Consider the following 25,018-nt stretch of genomic DNA (forward strand, 5'->3'; position numbering starts at 1 on the left):
TTTTTTGATCTATATGCAAATTATATCATCATACAACTACTTGCATCATCAAAGTTAGACAGTATTTTAACATACAATTAGGAGGTGAGGGGAGGAAATTGCATCAGAATTTAAGTATGAGAAATGTCTAATCACTTTCTGCTGAATTTTTCAATAAAAACTTCCTAAAAAGTTGAAAAATTCATTTTTTTTCAATTTTTCCGGAGGAGAAATAAACCTCTGAAAAACCGGAAAAAAACGTTTTTTTTTCGGGTTTTTTTCGGAAATTTTCCGGTTTCTTTCCTACTGTTTTAATTTATAGTCATTTTAGAAATTTTAAAAGTAAATTAAGGAATAAGCTATGCCAGTGTTACATTATTGCGAATAAAAATCCTTTCTAGTTGAACGTTAAATGTGGTAGATAGAATTCGAGAAAGTGGCTATAAGATGAATGATTGTCTTCTTTCCGAAAGAAAACAATGTTTCGAAAATTTAAGAGTTTGGATCAAGGCTGAGAAATGTGAAGGAAGGTTTAGTTTCCTTTCTCGTTAATATTTTCTTATTACCTTCCTCTGTAGTTAATGCTTTTGTCGAGCCTTGTCCTCCCACTGGAAGCAAAGAAATAGTTTTCTCGAGACGAAATCTTCCCTTAAGATCGCTTCATCAACTGGAAATGTGATATTTCCGTGGTGAAGGGTAACTATCGCATTTTGAAACTTTTCTCCGAAAAGCGATTCCCTTCAACATTTGAGCTGCGCATCCAATCAGAAAAGGAACCAAAAAAAAGGGACTCCCGCTAAAGCAAGGATCCGGCAAGAGCGAACGGAGCATTGGAAACGCGAGTCCATTCCCGGCAGCCCGTCTGGCATCGATCCGGCTTCCCGGATGGTGGCAGAAGCTGTGTGGCCTACAAGCGAAGCGGTCCTCTTTTTTGGCGATGGCAGCATTCGTGTCCGGGATCTACTGCAGGTGACCAACTCCCCCCAGCGATGGTTCCCCCGGCCTTTCCGAGGATAATCCCGCTTCTTTGGACTGGCACGGGCTGTCTTTTCGCACTTGGATACTGTGCTGCCATAGGTAATCCATCTTTTCGCATTTCTTTCCTGGTCCTTATTGGAAAAGAATCAAGCAACCCCAAGAACTCCCTCTAACGAATTTATGTGGGGCAAGAAATGCTCTTTGCTGTCATCACTCAATCAGATTAATACCTTAACACGTTCACGGACAGCAAGAACTTTCAAATGGTTAAAACAATCAGTTGGTTTATTAAACTAGATCTGCTATACAAATATACAAACTTCGAAAACTTTTGATTTTTTCCCCCGAGTGCTCAACGTATCCTATTTTAATAGTTATAGAAAAAACGCAGGAGAAGCACACATTGGAATGTCACAGCAATCATGACATTTTGCATCACGGTAAAAATAAATGGTTTTTACTTCACATCCACAAAAATGTCAATATTGTAGTTGTAAACTACAAACTTACTTTTATCACAAAAATTTTTCTTACATTTAAAGTTAACATTATTTATTACATGGTCCGAATCAACTTGAATAACTTCTTAATTTTTTAAATTATTTTTAAATCAATAACAATCAGAGATTGAGTACTGACTGGCCTGAATGGCTTGAAGAATGGGACCTATTATGAACGAAAAAATAAACAGAAGTATCTTTTTCTTTCATTACTCATTTATACAACAACACATAACTGAAATGCACCTCTGCTAACTGAAATGTCATTATACCTGTACATGTCAACACTAATAAATGATACTGAATGTTCGATCATAACAAATGTCTCAAAATTTAAACTGCTAATAAGCTCAAACTCAAAACAGAAAATATTTGCCGTCAATGACCTAGTTACGCTTCATTTGTTTACATCCAAAAATATGAAAATTTAACATAATCAAGAAAATTAAACGGAAACTCTTTTTCGTCCTTATCGTCCTTAGAGCCTTAGCATCATGACTGCATAAGGCTCTAACCATATTCAATTAAAAAACTTTTTCACACCTAAAGTTGTCACAACTCATGCGTGATTCTAATTGACTATCAGCTTATAGTTAGCCAAATTTGTCAACTTATTGAAACTTTTATAGATATCTCTCATTAAATTCAAATTTACGTCTTTAGTTAATTTTAAAATATTTTAAGTCATTTGAAGTAGTAATTTTTCTTGAGTTTTAGTTTTAAATCATGTCATAGTTTAAGTATTGGTTTATAGTTTTCAACCTCACCATTGTTTACTTTTACTTTTCTTTGACGCGCTTCACTCGTTTATAACTTTAAAAAAAAATTCAATGATATCAGTTATATTTAGCATATCTTTTTTTTTCTTAGTTTTTTTTTCCTTTTTTTTGAATTGCGTTTTAGTAGTCGTTCGATGTGTTTTTATTCTGCATTGATCGTTGTCTTTTCTTACTGCTAGGAACTACTTTTAAACACATAGTTATTTTGTTAAGCATTACCAATATATAGTTTCCCATGGCACCTCTTTTTTAGTTTTCTAAATTTTAGTTTAAATTTTTACATTTACCATATTATTACATATATTACTCCGGATGACTACTCTAAAATGCCATTATTTTACAATTTACTTTCAGTTGATTCTTAAATTAATTGTTAAATGTCGCAAAAAAATTCATTAGTCATGCCTTTCTTTCACTTTGATGCGTTTTATAACGTCTGGTTTCAAGTGAAACACACTAAGTCAAAAAACATGGTTTTGAGTAAACACGGATTAAAGATTTTTTTGCTTTGTCTACTTTGGTACGGTTTTTTGAGCAATCACGATTGCTTATTGTTTTCACTTGACCGTTTTTGGCGTCCGTGCCTTTTTCAGCTTGGACCAGGGCTGCAGCACCACCGTCCACCGGCGGCGGCGCGGCTGCTCCTGACCACTGTCCCCCGAAATCCACTTTTGCTGGGCGGTGGCGTCCATGTCCCACACACACGAACGCCTACACACACACACACGAACGCCTACACACACACACGAACGCCTACACACACACACACGAACGCCTACACACACACACACGAACGCCTACACACACACACGAACGCCTACACACACACACGAACGCCTACACACACACACACGAACGCCTACACACACACACACACGAACGCCTACACACACACACACACACGAACGCCTACACACACACACACACACACACGAACGCCTACACACACACACACACGAACGCCTACACAGACACACACACGAAAGCCTATACACACACACACACACACACACACACACGAACACCTACACGCACGTGCACAACACTCACTCACACACATGCATACATACACTTACGCCCCCACGCACCCACACACATGCGCCTACACGCACACACGCTCGTGATTGCGAAAAACATAATTTGAATTCAAGATGCCAAAAATTCAAATTATTATTTTTTTCTTTAAAGTTAAAGCACTATCATTTTCTTCAAAATCATGGAACAGTCTTGGTTCTCATAAGTTTATTTTCTGTATTACACTAACGATGGATACGGTTAGGACTAATTATCATCAATTGTATGACTATCTGATTACAAAACTTTGAAATATAAAAGAAAAAAAAAGCTACGACTTAATACATTTCACCAGTCAAAAGAACTGATTTCTGTGATCAAGAAAAGCTAAAAATTCGAAAATCAATTATATTTGACTTAGTTGGTTTCGCTTGTAACCCCACGATAGTTATGCGCGCTAATGTTTCATCTTGATTATTAGTGGCTCTCTGGAGAAAAATTGCGTTCACAATTTTCATATGAAAATAAAAACTAGTTTTCAATGTGATTAAATGAGAAAATTGTTAACCATGATAATACTGTTGATAATATTAACACTTTTAAAATTAATTTGTATTCTCAGAAGTAAGGCTAAGCTAACACTTGGGGCGAAAAGGCATGATTACTTCCCTGAAGTTTTTTCTAGAGAAAAGAAGCATTCGATTACATTATGTAGATTGAAAACATTGCGAAGTGGGCGGAGATGAGGTACAAACGTACGCTACCGTCATTATGTTGGAATATAAAAAAAGCGAAATTTTTTACTGGGTTATATACTAGATTATATATTCAACGTTATACCTACATACATAGTTCTCATGTGCCTTGGACAAAAAAGTGTATTTACTTTCTTCGCTTTTCTAGAGAAAAAAATGTCTCATCACATAATGAAGGCATCTAATTAAAAATGACAAAGTGGAATGAAACTGGTAAGAGCCGACGTAGGTAGATGTCGTAATACTGACCGAAAAAAAAATCCAGAAGTCTACCTAGGGCAAGGGCAACTAGCACAACAGGTATACATATATAATATACACATGTACTCGTATACTTGCCGATTATATGCTCAATATATTACCTGTTTAAAGTTATCGAAAATACCCCACTCTATAGTTATTTTTTTCATTTCATTTATTTAATTTTTTTTAAAGGTTTGTAGCCCACTTTAATTTTTTGCTATGATTTATTTGAGTACTATTCAAAGCTGACCCTGTACATAACTGAGGGCACATGATATTGAACTTTCTACAAGTCAATTCAAAATCGTTTCAAGAAAGCGGAATTTATTTTCGTAACCGTTAGTCCTAGATGTATACTTCCAATAGCTAAAATGTTTAAAATCAGATCAAGAGTTAAGGTATTGAAAGTTTGAATCAAGAATAAAATTAAGTCAAAAAATACAAAATTTAACTTTTTATACGTGCCCTACGTCCCCTATAATCTCCATTGAAAACTCTACACAAAAAACTTGACATTTGTGCGACCAAAACTCAATGAGATATTCTAGTTTAAAGTTTTAAGGGAGCATACAGAAGATGAGATTGGAACTTATCGCCCTTTCAAAAGAATGACAAGTAATCAAAGTAAGAAAAACAAGTATTTATATTTTTTCATTGCTGCTCAAAAATAAATGAAATTGTTATGCCGTGATAAACAAAAACACACTACAAAACCTCGAAAAATTTTAAAAACTACACTCTACGCACACATATAATTTTAAACACTTGTTACCTCCTATATTTCCCCCCAAAATGTGTTATTGATGGCCAGTGAAAAGTGGTGTAAGTCACAAAACGCTGCGTTTCATATCTCGGTGAATATTGATCGTACTAATTTCAAACTTTTTGTGTTGGAATTATTTTTCACTGGAGATTATTTCCCTATGTATAAGTTAGGGGAACTGGACTCCGTATAAAAAGTTAAATTTTGTATTTTTTGACTTATTTTGTATTTTTTGTATATTTTTTGACTTATTATTTTTACTTCAAACTTTTAATATCTTAACTCTACATCTGATTTTGAACATTTTTCCAATTGGAAGTATACATCTAGGACTATCGGTTGCGAAAATAAAGGTCTTGCAGGTTAAAACGGAACACCCTGTATGTCGTCCTTAGATTTTTCACAGCTTTCTTAGACTGCTTAAAAGTATCATTACGCTTGTCTGCAAGAGTCGAATCGAGCACTGACCTTTTTCTACACATTTTATATGCCAAAATCCATTTATGACAATACTTTCATGTTGATGCATGTATATTCACGGTCGATATGTTGTACTGGAATTTAAGCATGGAAAATTGCTTTCTACCGTGCGAGGTTTGAAATTCATTAAGGCTAAACGGTTTATTGATTTATTTATTTTTTTTAGAAAAGGTCAACGTATGTTCACCCTTTTAAAATGCTGTTTATAAATATCATAATCAGTAAAGTAAATAGCTACAAGTGACGTATTGAGTAGCAGTATTCTTTGCGAATGTTACATACAATTTAGTAAAGGTAACTTTAAGCCCGAGCTCAAGTATTTACTCCTTCTTCGGGAGTTTTCGGGGGAAAAGTGCTTTTGGTACTGAGTTAATTTTGGTTTCTGTACCAATGTACGTATGCATCAAATGAAAACGGAACAGTTGTTATAATTTGGTATATTTGGGAGTGTAACAGAGCTATTTTCAGAAATAGAGCGGGAGGTTAAGGAGAAACACTATTAATGGATGAATTCACCTGTGGTAAGAACACGCACCCACGTGGTATGAGCCAGTGGTTGACCAACTGTATCGTCCGAGTCTTCGTTGGTTTTATGAATACGACTTAATGAAAGTTAACTTGACTACGATACTACGAATGACGATCAACTTCATTTACCAACCAAAGTGACGAGGCGAACTTGACGAATAAATTCCGTCAATGACGCAATCACTTGTGTCCATTTGTACACCAATCACTTGCAGTGAATGTTCTGTAAACATTTTTTATTTACCGATACTTTTCACGAACTGAAACACCTTCTGTCGCTAAAAAACGGACAGCACAATGTTGCTCTTTTCTCACAACCCTGATTACCCGTCGGATGACACTGCTGATGCACAGCAAGCTCATATCACGTGATCGCGAACGCTTACCAAGGTAGAGTGCATTCTCCAAAAGGGTTTGCAATATAATTTCTTTATTTTTAAATCTTAGAAGTTAATAAATATGAGACGTTTTTAATACATTTTAAAAAATACTTTGACCGTCATCTCCACTCTAAGTAGCTGAAAGATTCTCCTACAATCATGTAGAATCTTACTACAATCCCCTAGCTTATTCGCTTTTACCATCAAATAAAACCAGTATAAACCAATGCACGTTGTTAACTTGAATGACCATGGCACTAAAAGTAAAATAATTGCAAAGAAAATAAAAAAGTGTCCAATTTTTTTTTCTGTGTCATTACATTGTTTTTTTTTTATTTTAATATTTAACTCCATGAAAAAACTCATATAACTACCGGTTAGGAAAAACAAGTTCATTATCAATTTTTCATATTTTAGCTGCTTTGTTCAGCTATATTTTTTTTTCTTAGCGTCAAATAAGATTGCTGTGAAGCCGCTGATATGATCGTACACTGTCTTAAGCAAATATTTTGCAGAATGCTCTTTTGGGCGGTTCCACGATCAAGTGTGGGACAGTTTGGACAAAATTCCCTTTATAGTATCACATGTATACAAATCAGTAATGGCTGAAATATAAAAAAATGTTGACCTGGTAAAAGTACTTGACTCGTATGACTCGTTAAGTTAAAACAAAAATCCAATTTCATTTTTAGTAGTTATTTTTTAAAGAAGAATACCTGTAACGTGTGGGACACACTTTTGGACATCTGCTTTAGAGTTCTTCATTCTATGAATTTTTCCTTCGAATCTGTTGATGAAAATTTGTCAAAATATACTTTGCTTTCCTACAAATTATTTTTTAGTGTTAGTTTCCAAAAAGAAACAAATAGTATGCCATTCGGACGAAAACCAGACATGTACGATTTTTTCACCTAAAAAATCACTCATACCCGTGTGATTTCTTGGACAAAAAAAATCTTGCTTTTAACACGTTTTGAAATTAGATATAGATCTGTCACGGTCATCACAAAATGTCTGGTTTTTCGTGGAATGGCCCTTTTGACGAACTAAAATTTGCTATTCTGCAAAGCGATTTGCATCTGCATTCATTTCTTCTCCCTGTTTGTTAATACTACATGATCCTTTTTATGTTGTCTCTGGGCATAGTACTATTCAGTTTCTCACGCATCCTATATTATAGGAGCTTTTTTTCTCTGCTAAATATTGCATATGCACTTAACACACATACATCAGGCGTACAGACATTTTCTTGCACTTTCTGTTTAGTTGAGGTTGGTATGGTAGAATTAATGTCAATTCAATAAGGGCTGTAACATGATGGTCTTGGATTTTTTTTGAATTTAACACATGTTACAATTTACAAAAAATTAAGAAATACGTTTATTGTTTATCGAAAATGAAAAATTCGATATATAAACTAATTAAAAGTGTATTCTGGCCACTTGCTGCGGATTTTTTTTTTGAATTTTCAGATCTGCAATTATGTGAAGAGTTCCTTAAAAAACCCTCATTTTTTCCAATGCCTCTAAAATCTGGTTAACGAAAAAGTGGAAGCTCTCCTTTTCAGGGAACGTAGTGCTAAGTAGTACCAATAAACTGTAAAAAAATGAAAAATTTTGAAATTGACATATTTGAGAAAAATCAAAAACATTAAACTTTTTTTTTCAAAAGACTGTAAAAAGCTAAAGCACATATTTCAAAATGCAGCATATGTTTTTAAACAAGAAAACATATCCTTTTAAGTAAAACAAACCGCAACATAATATATTCTACCGTTCCTGAGATAATGTACTTTAAACATTTTGACGAAAATCCCAAGTGAGAAATCATGACAGGACCGCCATTTTAGCGGCCTGTATCTCGACGCAGAAATTTGTTTTGAGCCAAAAAAAAAACCGTATTTCTTAATTTTTTATGAATTTTAACATATGTTAAATTTAAAATGGTGCAAGACCATCATGTTACAGCCCTTGTAGAATTGACATGGATTCTACCGTATTACCGTACCGTTACAAGTCATATTTTTGTTGAATAGATATTTGTCCCTCTTAAGGTTGTCCTCATTAAGCTATAACAGAGGTGATTGTGAGTTCATCAAAAAATACCTGAAAGTTTCAAAGCGAGAACGGTGGGAGGGGGGGGTAATCTTTGGCCCCTACTACTTAAGCGCACCTTTGCCATTGTATTAAATAGTTCTGAGTCAAAATATTGTGTGCACATTTGATTAAATTTTTAATTGGTTACAAAGTTACTTTTGAGCTGGTGTTATACAAATTATCTTGACATTTGTCCATCTTAAGGGATATAGGTGTCCATCTTAAGGCTCTTGCAGGTATATTTGATGAGTATTATATAATTTTTAAAAAAGATGCGGAGGTAGGGAGATAAAAGCATAACAAAAAAAAACATAATTCCGGTATTTTCGGACATAAAAATACCGGAAATACGTCCGAAAATACCGAAAATTCGGTAAAATACCGAAACACAATCACCCCTGGCTATAATGCACAAAATGTCTTTTCTCATGTTGGTATAATAGCGAGTGAAAGAAATTCTAAGTGGGTAGATATTTCAAAAAAAAAAAAAAAAACCTCTCGATCTCCCGCTTTCATATCACACGTCTTCCTCCGCAGCTTCGTCAAAGATATTGCTTACGCAAGGCTAGTGTATACAACAATAGGCGAACAGAATTGCGAAACTACAGGAATATCAGTCTGTGTTCAAGATCGCATGCGGGCTGAAATCAAACGTCACGTAGACATACTCCGTAGAACAAAGCTTGCACGCACAGAAGTGTTCTGAATACAAATTAGAAGTAAGCATTCATACGTAATCTAAAAAAAATCGGAGATTTTTCGATTTAAGTTATTCTTTTATATTATGTTTTGAAATGTATGAGTTCGTGCTAATACATGCTGCACTTAGGATTAGTAACTCACTTATATTAGCACATTCATACCTCCAGTGGGAGAATAGAGCCTAGATCCAAATGTAGATATAACCTGGAAAGGGATTTCAAAATGGCCTGTTAGTAATCTCTAGTGGAACTAATTAAGGAACGCGTCGAGTGAACCAGTGGCAGTGTCGAGTGGCTTGAATTAATTGTAATAAATAGGTATTACTCTCCTCACCAGGCATTATTTACTTTATCAGAATGTAGTGACTCTTCCTGTAAAAGTTGGCTGTTACGAGGCGTCTCTAATACGAACAACTTTTCGAGATAGCATTTCGCTAATTCTCACATTTTAAAAACTTGAAAAAAAAAACGTGAAATGCAAATTTTATGCTCTTTCTTATTACAAAACTCGCACGAAGTATGCTTGTATAACTGATGCGTGGTGGTGTATAAATGATATATGTCAACAGTGACACAATATTAAATCCCGTAAATTAGAAGAAAAATTTTCCAACATTAACTAAACACTCTAAATTTAGGTCACACAAAAAAAAAAAAAAAAAACTGGTAATCAGAACATAAATGTGTTACAAATATTGTTGCATTTGAGAGTAAATCCGCTAAAACTAGTACTGAGTAAGGCTTTGATTTTTTTTTTTTCGCGGCGACAAAGTAGCACATCTGAGAGTAAAAAAGAAAACAGTAATCAGAACATAAATGTGCTACAAATATTGTTGTACTTGAGAGAAAATCAGTTAAAACTAGTACTGAGTAAGACTTAGATTTTTTTTTTTTCAGATGTGCCACTTAGTCACCGGTGAGCGAAATAGTCTTTATGTGTGTAACATGAACAACTTTTAGAGCTAGTAAATATTAGGGGGAGTGGAAAGTAAGGTCGTGTTTTTCAATTAAATAAATTTTCAAAAGTTTTTACTTTTAATCAACTGTAATCAATTATTCTCGCTATCAACAACCTTAAGTTGTGGATTGCACACAAATCAATCCCGTACTGATAGAAATTTAAAGGTTTTTGAGCAAAATTTCTGGTGAAGGATCTTTGGATATCGGATTTTTTTTGTTTGCCACACATAGATAAGAATAAAGGAAAATCAGAAGGTGCAATGTCAGCTGAGTATGGTGAGTGAAGCAGCCCACCACAGCATTTATCCTTTTTCAAGGGTTCGCTTTGTGCTGTGTGGTCTTGCATTATCATGTTTCAGAAACACTCCCCTTTTCTGCCGATAGCAGTGGAAATATTCTCGCCACAAATTGCACCACCTGATTGCCCTTTGTTTCAATCACTAAAACACTTTCTATGTCAAAAAAACTTGGAAAATTTCGCTTATATCTTAGACGCGATTTCCACATGTTTTGCGACAAAAACCAACTGATTTTTATCTGTCCGGGATTAAAAATTTGAGTACTAGATGGTACAAGGTTGTTGATAACAAGGGTGATTAGATCTTTGGTTAAAAATTAAAACGTTTAAAAATTTATTTGTTTGAGAAAACAAGACGATATTACTTTCCGGTCCCCTTAACAAATGTTATTCAGTAATATTAATCTGAACTCTGTATCTGTCAACAAAGCAAAACATTTCCTAAGTACGAATGTTGTTCGCAGTTGTTGCGTTGGCACTAGTTTTCATAACTTAAAAAAGAAGAAAATAAAATCTAATTATTTGCTTGAATTGAAAAAAGCTTTTCGCCAGTTAAAAATAATAATAAAATGTAAAAGAGAGATAATTTAAGCCATTATACACAAAACAAACCAAATATTGCCCTACACTGTAAAGAAATTTCGAAATGTTACTGGTTATTTCGGTGGAACGTCTCGGGATTTCACACGTTTTCACCTATTTCCCCGTAAAAACAAGTATCATCACATAAAAGTTTTCTGAATCGCTTCAAGCTGCACGCGCGCAGACTTTTCACTGTAGTGGAAAATATTTTTAGCAACCAGTTAAAAGATTGATTGAGAGAGTTTGTTAAGCGTATCGGCTCAAGTTTGCTTAAGGCTTGTCCATGTTGACTAAGCTCCCAATGAGAGTGAAAATGTCAATGGATAGCTACAGCTTTGAAAGGCAGGCAAGATATATGCTTGGTTCCTTTCTGCGTAGCTATGGTCACTCTGAGTTTTATGGAGCCTTCTTCGTAAATTAGGAAGGTTCTAATCAATTACACTACACCTACTTAATTTTTCTAGAAGGTTCTGGAGACATGACTTGCTTTAACAGGGGAGATTTCGCACTTCTATCTGAAAGTTTCTAGGTTAATTTCAAAAAGGTTACTGACTTTTAGCGGAAAGCGTTCCTGGTTTTTCCAAGATTTGTTAATGGAAGAAATTGGGCACATCAGCTGCCCATTATTTTCCAGGAACGTTTCTGAATCGTTTTTACAGTGTAGAAATTTTCGTTTCGTCAAGTTACTCTTGCCTTTTAAACGATATATTACTCAAAAAATGTGTTAAACTAGAATAAACTAATGGGTACAAATATACTGGTTGGTTTTATAAATAAAAATAAAACAAAAAAAATTGTATTGTGTTTGTTTTTAGTCCAGCAGCCGTGTCGCCAAAGGGAAGGGGAGTTACCTTGAGTCAGATCCGGTAGTTCTGATTTTTGCTGAACTGTAAATGATATTGCTATAATAAATTATCCAAGTTTTTGGCCTCAAGCGCCAAACGCAACTTAGTTAAAAATTGAAAATACCGTGAAAGTTTCGACTTTACAGTAGTTTTTTTTTTCTTTTTTCAATTTTATCTCCAAACGACTCATTCTGCTCCTCATATATAATAGCCAAAACCACTAATCGAATAACGCTCTGACGTGACCAGGGGTGATTGTGGTCCGGTATTTTACCGAATTTCCGGTATTTTCGGACGTATTTCCGGTATTTTTATGTCTGAAAATACCGGAATTATGATCTTTTTTCGTTATGCTTTTATCTCCCTACCTCCGCAATTTATTTTAAATTATATAATACTCATCAAATATACCTGCAAGAGCCTTAAGATGGACAACTATCCCTTAAGATGGACAAATGTCAAGATAATTTGTATAACACCAGCTCAAAAGTAACTTTGTAATCCATTAAAAATTCAATTAAATGTACACGCAATATTTTGACTCAGAACTATTTAAAACTATGGCAAAGGTGCACTTAAGTAATAGGGGCCAAAGATTACTCCCCCCGTTGAAACTTTCAGGTATTTTTTGATGAACTTACAATCACCCCTGGACGTGACCAACAATAAGCACCACAGCATGAGTGAGGGCATTATTGCATTGTTGGAGCACCTACAAAATTCGGTAATTTCATTCTAGCCACACGACTTTTCTTCAAATTCAATAGTTGTAAAACAGTAAAATAAAATTTGCCAACGATTCATATAAAATTTATCTTGCTGCGATCCTGAGCAATTTTATATATTATGTATCGTACGGATTTCAAATTCATTTCTATTTTTAAAACAAAATAGTAAATTTAACCATTTGTATATCACTCGATAGACATAAGTTGGCAGCTATGGTTCATCTGATCCCTTGGGGCAGAACTAGATCTAGTAACTTGCCTGTTTACTAGAACAGCAACGGTTAAGATTAAGTTCAGCCTTGGATTACTTGTTGCTATAGCGATGATACTTTAAAATTATTTTTGGCAAGGTTGATGAGCTAAGTACAGCTTTCTACCATAGACTAATCATAAGAATAGACCGAGCTATGGCAACCCTTTACTGCTCATGAACCAAACCATGTGACTAGTGGATATCCTAGTAACAGCGGGCGTTGATCGTAGCAGACGATCAACGCCAGCGAGAAATAAAATAAATAGAATTGATGGAACGCGGAATATTTATAGAGTCCGATTTGTAAATTTGTTATTCTAAGTTGTAAATATTTTGTTAATATAGTGAAATTTTCGTTTAGATAGTATTGTGCATTTTCTTTAGTCAATTTCAATAACTCTGTAAGTAATTAAAGCCCAATAGAATCGGCAAACGGTAAGATTTTTACCTGCAATTTCTATTTAAGATTCCAATTAGTACATTTTTGCGTTAACGCAAAACGTTTACTCCATTACGTTCACGCCAACGCTGACGCAGCAGTTCCAAATGAAATAAAAGTTACTGAAAACTGTGATCAAAAACTAATTACTAATGTCAAAATAATTCATAACTAAAAGAAAAACAGTTCAATCTCTGCACCTGGAAAGAAATTATAATGAAAACACATTACTTAAAATACGTGTCGAGCGCCAAACTATAGATAATGTTGCCATCCAGCAACCATGCTGCCAAAGTTTTCGCCAAGCCTTCCACCAGTCACATGATGTATCCATGAACCAATTTTTTCATCAGCAAGTCTGGGAAAGCTCGGTCTACTCTTATTATTAGTCTATGCTTTCTACTGATAATAATTTTAAAAATCCATAGAAATTTAAGACATTCGATGAGTTGCTTATTTCATGGTTTTATGAATAGAATGGTTATTTAACATTGTATATAGAATTCGGTAAGAATTTTTTACTGTGGTTTCATTCATATTTACTTTTCAAACATGAAACAGTTTAAATGGTACAATATATTCTAATGAGTACCGACGAAGATCCTATGTCAAAAGACGACGGACGACGAAGGAAAGGAAATCAAGATGGTTAATCAGGGAGTCGTTTGACAAAATCTGTGCCAGCTGCTCATAGAAGATTATAATTTTGGAAAATAAATCCTTCAAAATTTAAAACCTTTGATGAGTTGCCTATTTCATGGTTTTATGAATCAATTCCTATTCCGCAATAAGCCATAGCATGCAATTTTGTAAAAAAAAATCTTTATATTAATTTACCAGTGTTATAAGAGTGCGAGTCCCAAACCTTCTTATACAGTAAACAAACAGTTTTACGTTCTCCTGAAATGTAATGAAAATGAGACTCACTTTAGTCAAGTTTTGAGGTACAGATATTAATTGGAGCACGTCTTACATTTGACGGCCTATTCCTCTAATAAATCGGCGATTTGCCCCCGTCATACCCATGACGGGTTGTTTTCTACTTTTTCAATAATACCTAAGCCATTCAGAATGACAAAAAATTTCTAAAATTGGCAAACCTCGAAAAAAAAATTTTTTTTTCAATGGCTTTATCTCGGAAACTACAGGATACAAAGAGACAGTTCTAATATCATATTGTAACAAATTTAGGTCACTTGAAAGTCTTTCACAGTAGGTTTTTTTGAAAAAACTAGTCGCTTCTGGTAAAAATCAGCAAAACTATCAGAATTACCTGATCTGATGCCAAGTATACGGTTTCTAGACTGCTTTTTTCCTTACAAAAAAACCTAGTTTCGAAATTTCTTTTGTTCGTTGAAACACGCACGTTTCTAAAAAGTTTCAAGTTCGTAATTTTTAGCTTTTTGAACTGACGTGTCTAGTATGACTCGAAATCAGTTTTTCTTCTTTATTTCGTGAGCTTTTTTGCTCAGTTTCATTTGACATCAATATTTATCTCAGGAGCTTGGGTGAGCCTCATTCGACACCTGTTTTTATTTCCTTTTCGTGTCTCACTCGACATTTTTTTAATTCCGAAGCAATAGATGTTGCTAACAGATAACCAAACAAATTGATGTTTAGTTTCGTATATCTCGAATTAAAATAAAATTGTTGCGCAGCTTGTTGTGTGTTTGGAAGAAAACAAACCCTTTTTTTGGGGGGGGGGATGCGTTAAAGAAAAAGCAGGATTGCACCCTGGAAATTGTTTCATGTGATATTCTACGTTTAAAAATAACATATCACATTGTAAACAAAACTGACATTAAACTGAATTTTTTTCGTCCTTTATTTATTTAAATATCGCCAATTTTATTTGAAGTACATCTTTTCTAATAATAAAGCTGAAAGTCTGTGTGTCTGGATGTCTGTATGTCTGTTACGCGCATAGCGCCTCAACCGTATGGCCGATTTTCATGAAATTTGGAACAGAGTTAGTTCGTAGCATAGGGGTGAGCACCTCGAAGCGATTTTTCGAAAATTCGATTTTGTTCTTTTTCTATTCCAATTTTAAGAACATTTTACCGAGCAAATTGTCATACCGTGGACGAGTAAAATATCAAATTGTCATAACGTGGAATCGTAACACGGGCAAGCAAATGAACACAGCAAATTGACGAGAAATTCATCATTCATTATTTGCAAGTATACAGGCGAACCAAATGACCTTTTCATTTTTCTACTACGAGCATAGCCGTGCGGGGACCAGTAGTTTCAAATAAAACTTTCAAAAGCGTTAGGAGCGGCTGTTATCAGAACTGAAAAATAACTCCGAGTGCAAAAGGTTTCAGTTTTCCCCCGACTATTTGAATTACCCTGCATTTGACGTATGAAAACTAAAAAGAAACTAATGATATTAAAATTTTGCCAGTTGGAGAGGCTGCGTCGGAAAATGAAAAGTTTTGAGTAGTTTGCCGATAATTAAGATTAGTTGAAGGGAGAGGGAAGGTGGGGGAAGCGGCGGTAGGTGTGTTTGTGCGGGAGGGAGGTTAATTGCTGTATATCTCGTCGTCGATACCAACAGGTGCCAAAACGGCCTTCTCTCTTTTCAAAATAATTTTATATTAGCATTTTTGAAGTTACAGCCAATTATTACTCTTTCAAGAAATCTGCCCAGTGTTTTGCCGATTGAAGATATTTTCACAGTTCATGTTTCAACCTGCTCAGATATCACAGTTTTTTTGCTTTGGTGTATCTCTTAATTAAAAACTTTTCCATCACATAAGGGCTAATTGGGGAAATTCCAAGGATTGATTTTAAATTTTAATGAAAAATAAACGATACTATTTTTTTAGTTATGGCAAAATTTGAACTATCGCCAATTTTTAGAGGCTTCAGTCAAAATAAAACGCCAGTCTCCCTTGGTTTATTAAAAAGCAATCAATCCAGATTTCGAAAAGACGCTGTTTATTATCATTGTTGCATTATGCAAGTAATGTATACAAAAAAAAAGTTATAAGCTTAACCAGATGAGTTTTTATGTACGAATTCTTAATGAATAAGAGTATTTCATTCATTTATATTCACAACATAATGTGCTCTATAAATATATTTCTCAGAGTCATATATCGTAGAAAAATAGTATTGTTTCTGACAAACTGTCATGAAAAATTTCTAAAGCTACCGACGTTTTGCTGAGACCAGGCAAAATAAGTGTTTCTTAATTACCCTATAATTAATTAAGTAAGGAACAATGTAAGTCTCCTTGTGTTTTTGTTTTTTTATACAGGCTAAATGATGTTTTAATGACTGATATTTTTTGTTAGTTTGTTGTTTAGTTTTTTTTTCCTTCGCATTTTTTGGTTTTTGGTGTTCAGAACGCAACGGCGCCGTCGTGCACGGTGCGATTTGACTTACGTTAGGAATGTGCCTCTGTTTTATCATCATTACAGCCCTTATGCCACGAAAATACATTATTTTTGAGCTTGTTATGTGACATAAAATCTTTCAAGCTGATGCCAGAAGGTTGATTTTTGACACTGAGGAGCGTCTTAGCTTCTTTTTACTTCCTTTTACGAAGTAAAGGAAGTATTGTATTCACGAAAAAATGTTGACCCAAAAATAGGCTTTAATATCCATTTTGCTCGCCCCCGAAGGATTGTGGGGGTTGAAATCCGCCACATGGATGTCTAAGAACGTATAGACACCCGAAATATCCTTTTTGACGATTCCCGAATGAATTACTGCGAGTTTTCTCGTGACGTCTGTATGTGCGTATGTGCACATGTGCGTATATATCTCGAATAACTCAAAAACAGTATGTCCTAGAAAGTTGAAATTTGGTACGTAGACTTCTAGTGGGGTCTAGTTGGGCACCTCCCCTTTTGGTTGCACTCAGATGTTCATAAGGGGGTCTTTTACACCTTTCTGGGGGAAATCATTGTAAATATCAATGCAAACTAAAGTGGTGTTATAATTTGGCAAACACTTGGCGACATATTGCCAACCTTTTGGTCGCCAAGTTTTTCCGCCAACTTGGCAAAAAAAATTTTATTTTTTTTTTGTTGAGCAATCACGATTGCTTATTGCTTTCATTTGACTGTTTTTGACGTTCCTTTGATTTTTCCCACCGCCACCCTCTGCACCATCACCGTGGACAGGCGGGCTCCTCACGCTGCTGCTCCTATAGCGAAAGCCGTCTCTAGGTTTCGTCAATATCCTACACTTGCACGCATACATACACGCACCTACACACACATACATATATACACCTACACACACATACATACACCTACACAGATACACAAACACATACACACACTCATGCCTGCACACAGACACAAACACATATGCCTACACACACATACACATACCCCCCACACACCATTAAGTAGTATACACACATACACACAACTACCCACACACTCATGCCTGCACACAGACAGAAACACACATGCCTACACACATACCCCCCCCCCCTGTACACAAACACACGCTTACATTTACACACACTCGTGATTGCGAAAAACATAATTTGAATTCAAGATGACAAAATTCAAATTAATTTTCTTTCTTTTTTTAAAATTTTGTTTCATTTTTGTCACTATTGGCGATATTCAGAGAGTTAACTATTGAATCACATTAAAATGTCCAATATTGGGAAAATTTGTCGTTATAAAACGTTCTTTTGCTTCAGTTCACAACAAACTTGGGGCAAAAAAATTAAAATTGTTTCTTTACTTACTCCAAGGTACTACTATTATCATTAAATTGGCGTAATAGGAAGTCATGAATTGAAGAAAAGAATTGAAGCTATGAATTGAAGAAACGAGCGTACATCTGCTCGTTTTCTTCAATTCATAGCTTTCGTGAGACATCTTATTACATTGTAATTTTAGCTGCTTGCGGTAAAGGGTGATTGAAAGTTTTTTTTCGTTTTTAATTTCTGATGGTCCTAGCAGCTAACTAGAAAATCGCCCATCAAGATTTGACGGGTGAAATTGCTTCTACATTTGAACGAAGCAATTGCCTGTTTCGTGATATTTTGATAGTGGAAATTTCAACCCTAACTCCAATGGATTAACCCTAAACTCCAGTAGATAGCGTTCATTGTTAACCTTTTTTCGTTTCTTCATTCTCCTGAAATGACATAGACTTATCAGTAAAACAGTTAAGTTACCGGATCCAGCTCAGCCTTGTCGCAATAAAGCTTTTCATGCATTTTAAACATTCCCGAAACATAGTATCAAATTATCATGCATGGCGCGGGTTTCATTGTTAATGACGTCAGAAGCGTTACTCGATCATTGGCTATTATATACAGGGTGTTCCGTTTTAACCTGCAAGACCTTTATTTTCGCAACCAGTAGTCCTAGATGTATACTTCCAATTGCAAAAATGTTCAAAAATCAGATGCAGTGTTAAGATATTGAAAGTTTGATGTAAAAATGAGTCAAAAAATACAAAATTTAACGTCTTATACGGGCCCCAGTTCTTGTAACTCTTATTTAGAGAAATAATCTCCATTAAAAAATAATTCCAACACAAAAAGTTTGAAATTAGTGAGACCAATATTAACCGAGATATGAAACGCAGCGTTTTGTGACTTACACCACTTTTTACTCGCCGTCAATAACACCTTTGGGAGGAGTTTAATTTTGGGAAAATATAGCGGTTAACAAGTGTTTAAAATTAAATGAGTGCATAGAGTGTGGTTTTTCAAATTGTTCGAGGTTTTGTGGTGTGTTTTTGCGTATCACAGCATAGCATTTACATTTATTTTTGAGTAACAATGAAAAATATAAATACCTAGTTTTTCCTACTTTGACGACCTGTCCTTCTTCTGAAAGGGCTAAACTGGAATATCTCCGTGAGTCTTTGTCGCAAAAATATCAAGTTTTTTGTGTCAGTAACAGTTTTCAATGGTGATTATTTCCCTAAGTATAAGTTAGGGAACCTGGGGTCCGTATAAAAAGTTAAATTTTGTATTTTTTGAATCATTTTTATTTTTGCTTCAAACTTTCAATATCTTAATTCTGCATCTAATTTTTAGCATTTTTCCAATGGGAAATATACATCTAGGACTAACGGTTGTGAAAATAAAGGTCTTGCAGGTTAAAACGGAACACCCTGTGTATGAGGATGCTATGATCGTAGAAAATTTGATGGAAAGTTCATCTTCCGTGACCAGAGTTGCAAAGCAATTTGATCGTTGATTTTTTTAGTCATTTAAGAAATGTCTGCAGTCTATTCATCCATGATTTTTTGCTTCGAGTCGATGTTTCGCACCTCAATACTAGTTGAATTTTAGTTGAATCAAATGAATGATTTGGGAAATGAATGATGCCGCACTGTTAAAAATTCAGGAAGATTTTCTGGTAATTGTTACTGCAAAATGGCGGACTTAACGCATCGCTGATATTTACGGTAATTTATACCGGAGAAATAAGCGATCCCAGCGTCAATTGGTTGCTGTGGCCTACCGAGGAAACCGTAAAATTTTACAGTAACATTTGATTTTTACGGTAATAGTTACTGGCAACATGGATGCCAGTAACCATTTACCGTAAATTTTCCGGAAAATTTTTAACAGTGCGGGCTGTTTCTGAGGCATGGAGCGAATTCCATACCAAAATTTTTTTTGTTCTCTTGGTAGGCTAGAATGAATACATCCTTCACAAGAGACGCAGTCTGAATATATCCTTCAGAAGAAACACAGTCCCAATTGGGATAGGAATCTTGTCTTTCGTCCCACGTCTTCTAGATAAACTTCTCATCCGTTATGTTTAAAAGCAATCAGAATTTTAAACCGTCATCGCACTTGACATTTCCTTCTGCGGACATTAAAATTTTTGAACCATAAAGGAAACAGCTGCTCTTAATCGTACGTAGGCAAATCTAGCGTTACAATCAAGAAGTTCCACCATTGTCTCGTCTGAGAAGCAAGCATTACTGAAAGCATTTTTCCTTGAGTATTGAGTACCCTTAAACGCTTCTGCTAAAATAGTGCGTCTTAAGAAAATCAAGTTAAAGATATGTGTTCTGGCATTTATTAAAAAAATTTATTATGCGTCACAATGGCCTGCAATAGGTAAAATAATAAGTTTTCTAAACCTACACGAGCGTACTTTCCCGTATATTAGCATCAATTTGGAACGTCAGACCATACCTTGAAGGTCTTACACTTCACTCAATCTTTATCCATAAATAATTCTTTTTACAGTTAAAACAATTAATATAAAATATTAACTCATTCTTTAAAACAATTTGGCATTATGTCTGAATATTAATTCATTATATACGTATATATTTATATTCTCGAATTTACAATAATGAAGCTTCAAAATATACTTAAATTTAAGAAGAAAAATATAAATAGACATAAGAGAAGAAACAAATTGTACAAATGAATTAAAGCAGTTTTTGAAAAATGTTTCTAGTTTGAATATGTAAAAAGGTTTTTTACTGGGCTTTATGAAGAAACCTAATTTCAATTTAGTACCATTAAAAATAAAACTGTTTTTCCGTGCAGATTTATTTTATTTTTTTACCGTAGCCAAAAAATAAGGAAAGGGATAAGGAATTCTATTTTAACTTAAAACTTTTACTCCAAACGAAATTTTTTCAGTTAACTTTTAGTCATTGCTAAAAACAAAAGTGAATAGTAGTAATTATATTTATTTTGAAAATATTTATATCAAAAATAAAATCGTTCGCAATTTCCGCTGGCTTTGAATTCACTTCACTTTAATTCAATGAATCATTCTCTTACTTTTTCTAATGTTAATTCTTTGAAAACTGAATTTTGAATTTTTAAATGATTTTTTTTTTTTTGTGTTTCTTGAAACAGAAAACTAACTTCAAATTTGTGGGATTTAAAGAGTTATGCTTTCTTTTACTTTTCCACACAAAAGCATTTATTTTTTAACTAAAAGCATGTTCAAAATCTTTTCAATTTTCCACTCTTTTCTTAATTCAAATTTTTTTAGGTCTGCGGGTTTCTTTGATAAAAAGGTTTGCATTTATTTTGCAGACGTTTATGCAAAAATCGAAAGTTTTTGCACTCTCCCTTAAAATAGGCGAATTGAAACAACGATTTATCTGGATTTTTCTTGTCAATAGCAAAGTTGGAAGGAATTCACCTGATACTTGTAGTTCCGGATTTGTATATATTTTTAATTTTCCCTATGTTAAATTTCTTTGAACTATTCAAATTGAACGAAAAAAACTGCTCAGGAAATGAGGTATCCCATCCGAAATCTTTTCAGTAAAAAAAAAAAAAAAAATGTTGTTCAAGTCTGGCTATTCCCTCAAAAGTTACCAGTGGCAGTCAGACAGCCTGTCAGATACATTTACCTACCTCAAAACCCACTAAATATTTTTTTCCGATATTTCATTACTGAGTTTATTTTTGACCCTTTTTCTAGCTTCAGAGATATATTAAGTCTTATTTCACGCTTGATGAATCTTGATTGAACGGTAACCCTCGAATGGAAACACAGATTTTTCTGTTGATTTTTCTCAGAAAAGTTTAATAACGGTTTTGAAGAACGTTTACTTTTTTCCGCCCAAATTGTTTGTAGTACGGTCATCCGTAAAAGAAGAAATACATTTTCTTGTACAACCTCCATCACATTGGGAGTGTTATCTCAGTTTATATACATATAAAGCTTTAGACCTAAATATTTTCAATGTGCAAAACTCTTTTTCGTAATTTAAGTTTGGGTCAAATTACAGGGTTAGCATAAAAGAATATCCCCGTTTTAAAAAATTTAAATTTCATAACCTATTACACTTAGCATTATGAATGATACATAAAAATAAAGATAAACTGTGAAAGTTTTTTCTTTTTTTAAGTACGTAACTACTTAACTGCACGTTTCGCACTAGCGCAGACGGAAATTCCTCCTAGAAGGGGTTTTTTGGTCACAACAGTTCTTACACATGTATTAACTACTGTATTAGGATTGCCAACAATGTTAAAATGTTAAAACCAAGATCTCAGGGGGGGGGAGGTGTCCCCCTTCCTACTTCGCTGCGCCACTGACGTTTCGCAACGCTGGATTGACCGTGCAGGTGATGATGATTTACCCTTTATGCGTTGACCAGGCCCCAAACCTAACCCCATGTGATTTTTTTTTACGAGGTTTCATCAGGTTTTTTCATACAACATTGCAAGCCAAAAACCTAACCTTGTGCCAAAAAACCTAATCAAACCAACTAACATTGCAAGAACTGAAAAATCACATATGTGTAGCATTACGAAAAATTGACAGCGAAACTCTCCAAAATATGCGTTGCATTATGAAAGACGCACACATCAAACATTTATAAATGAAAAAAAGCTTTCACCGTTTATCTTTATTTTAATTAATCATTTAAAAAGCTAAGTGTAATAGTTTATGAATAGTTTTAGTCTTTTAAAACCGGGATATTCTTTTATGTTAACCCTGTATAATTTTCCAAAAGTTTACCTTTTACTGTAGAAATAACATTTTTTCATTAAATTTTATTCATCACTTTTATTAAAGAAAACTAAAGGACAGTTTTTAAATCTTTCATCGAATAAGAACATTAAAAAATACTTTCAAATAATTTTTAAATAGCCTACAATTCAACTTCCAACTTTTAAACGTATTTTTAGCATATGTTAGAATAACCCAAGATTTAAGAGCTTATAGAAATAGAGTTAATTAAATAGTTAGGTACATATTTTTGAAAAAAAAAAGTTACATTTCTTGAAAAAAGTTAAATTTCTTAAAAAAGAAGAAAAAAATGCGCACTGAAACTGAAGCATATTATGTATTTAATCCTATAAAAATGAACACAATCCCGTCTCAAATTAATTTAATTAAACTGGACTTTGCTTTCAATGAGTCCATTCCTTTTACCAATGCTGCAATTTATGACTTAATACTAAAGCGATAATCGCTAGAAATATAATTAAGACAATAGTATCTTTAATCGAAGGATAAAAGGATTACCGCTCAGATTTTTCAAAACAGAAAAAAAAGCAGAAAAAAGTTTGAGGCAAGAAGTAATTAGTACTATGTGATGCAAAATATAAATGACTTCTAAGGTATCATTTCCTTGAAAGTTTGATAATCTTTATTGTTTACAGATTTTTAGTTTATCTAAAAATGGAAACGTCTACAACAGGCACAGATAAACGTGTCTATCATTTCGATCCTCAAAAGACTTTCTATTACATTTCACACTTTTTAGAGCACTCGGAAAGAAACAAATTTATTTCGACGGAAAATTCCTGCTATATATATTTCTCTACCTTTTACATTCCTTTCAATGTTACTTTTTATAAACCAGAAACCTTTTTGAAAGTAAAGAAAAATTTCGGCTAAATGTAACATTGAAACTGGAAGTTTTGTTTTCACCGTGTTTCACTTCATCCGCGATCTTAAATCCAGCTTATAAAAATAGAACTAGATTTTCTTGAAAAAGGCCTTATTAGAACAAAAATCGATGCTTACATGACTCTTAATAAAAGTTCTTAAAATTAATTAGTTTTTACTTGAGTTGCTTTTAATGGCTTTTCCCTACAGTCACAGAAACCATCTTTTTTCTATATGCTAAAACATCCAGCAAAACAAATCACATATTATGTGAATAAGACCGAAAATTGCGGAACTGTTTCCAATTCTTTAACGAAAAGACTTCAATAAAATTTTATTAAACAGCATATTTTCGGCTAATTAATTCTGATATGAAAAGGTGCATATTTACTCAATGATGTAATATATTAACATACAGTTTATAAAACTAAGATGAGATTTAGGAACGACGCAGAAATTAAAACTCTTTTCCTACATTTACGAAGCAATAAGATTCTCTCTCTAGGGAAGCAATGTGTCACTGCTGTTGTGTTTGCTCGTACAATTACGCGTGTCATTTTTCCAATTATTTTCACAGCTGGGTGAGACATTGATCGAACCGATGCATCTTTAGTAAGTATAGTGGGAAAAGGGGATTTATATTTCATAGCAATGCTACATTAGTTTGCCATTAAATTGCATAAACCTTCCTAGACAACGTACATAGGTGTCGTAAGTTGATGAAAGTTAATTCCTTCACACTTTTATTTTGATATTTTGAAGTCTTTCTTTTTTCTCCTATGGGACTGCTCATTAATGGATCCAATTATTCTCAGACCTAGTGCGAGATCCTTAAATGGTACCAGTTTTTTCACGTGTCACCCCCATAGGAACATCCCCACGGGAATTTGACGCACAGTTTCTCCACCATATGGAGGCACATGGGCTGTTATCGATGCGAAATTTCACTAGAAATTTAGTTTTGATATGGGTATTTCAAAGTCAAACGAAATACTCGAGGGATCTTTTTCATGTCACATACTCATGCGGCTGAAGATTTTCTGTACCGTCGATCTACCGATCAAGCGGATCAGAACCCGGGACTATGGCGTGGAACACCAAAGGATGGTTGATGTTAATTTCTCGTACTCGACTATTATTTCACAATACCTTGAAAAATTTGAATATTCACCAAGGGTGCTATCTTAACTTTAGGTTTAACGCCTTGTTCTGGATGGAATGACATGCATGCCGATATGCTTTCAACTTAAAATCACGTCAATCGCTAATGACAACCTATAAGTAGGCAGGCAATTATCGCAGATAAAAAATAGCTGCCATGACCCGTTATATATGTTGCATTATTCAGAGAATAAAAATATTTGCATCGCCTACCGCTTCATGGTGAATTTC

General features: G+C 34.2%; 1 protein-coding gene across 2 annotated transcripts in view; it reads left to right on the forward strand.

Annotated features, from left to right (window-relative positions):
• The first annotated feature begins 892 nt into the window (after nucleotides 1–892).
• LOC129218580 (hemicentin-2-like) overlaps nucleotides 893–25,018 on the forward strand; it is a 180,907-nt gene continuing 156,781 nt past the window's right edge. For both annotated transcript variants that reach the window (XM_054852892.1, XM_054852893.1), the window contains exon 1: nucleotides 893–1,056. In XM_054852892.1, coding sequence (XP_054708867.1) covers nucleotides 969–1,056 — 88 coding nt within the window. In that variant the 5' untranslated portion in view covers nucleotides 893–968. The remainder of the gene's footprint in view (nucleotides 1,057–25,018) is intronic.

The sequence above is a fragment of the Uloborus diversus genome, chromosome 3 (assembly GCF_026930045.1).
Source record: "Uloborus diversus isolate 005 chromosome 3, Udiv.v.3.1, whole genome shotgun sequence".
In the NCBI taxonomy this organism is placed as follows: Eukaryota; Metazoa; Arthropoda; class Arachnida; order Araneae; family Uloboridae; genus Uloborus; species Uloborus diversus.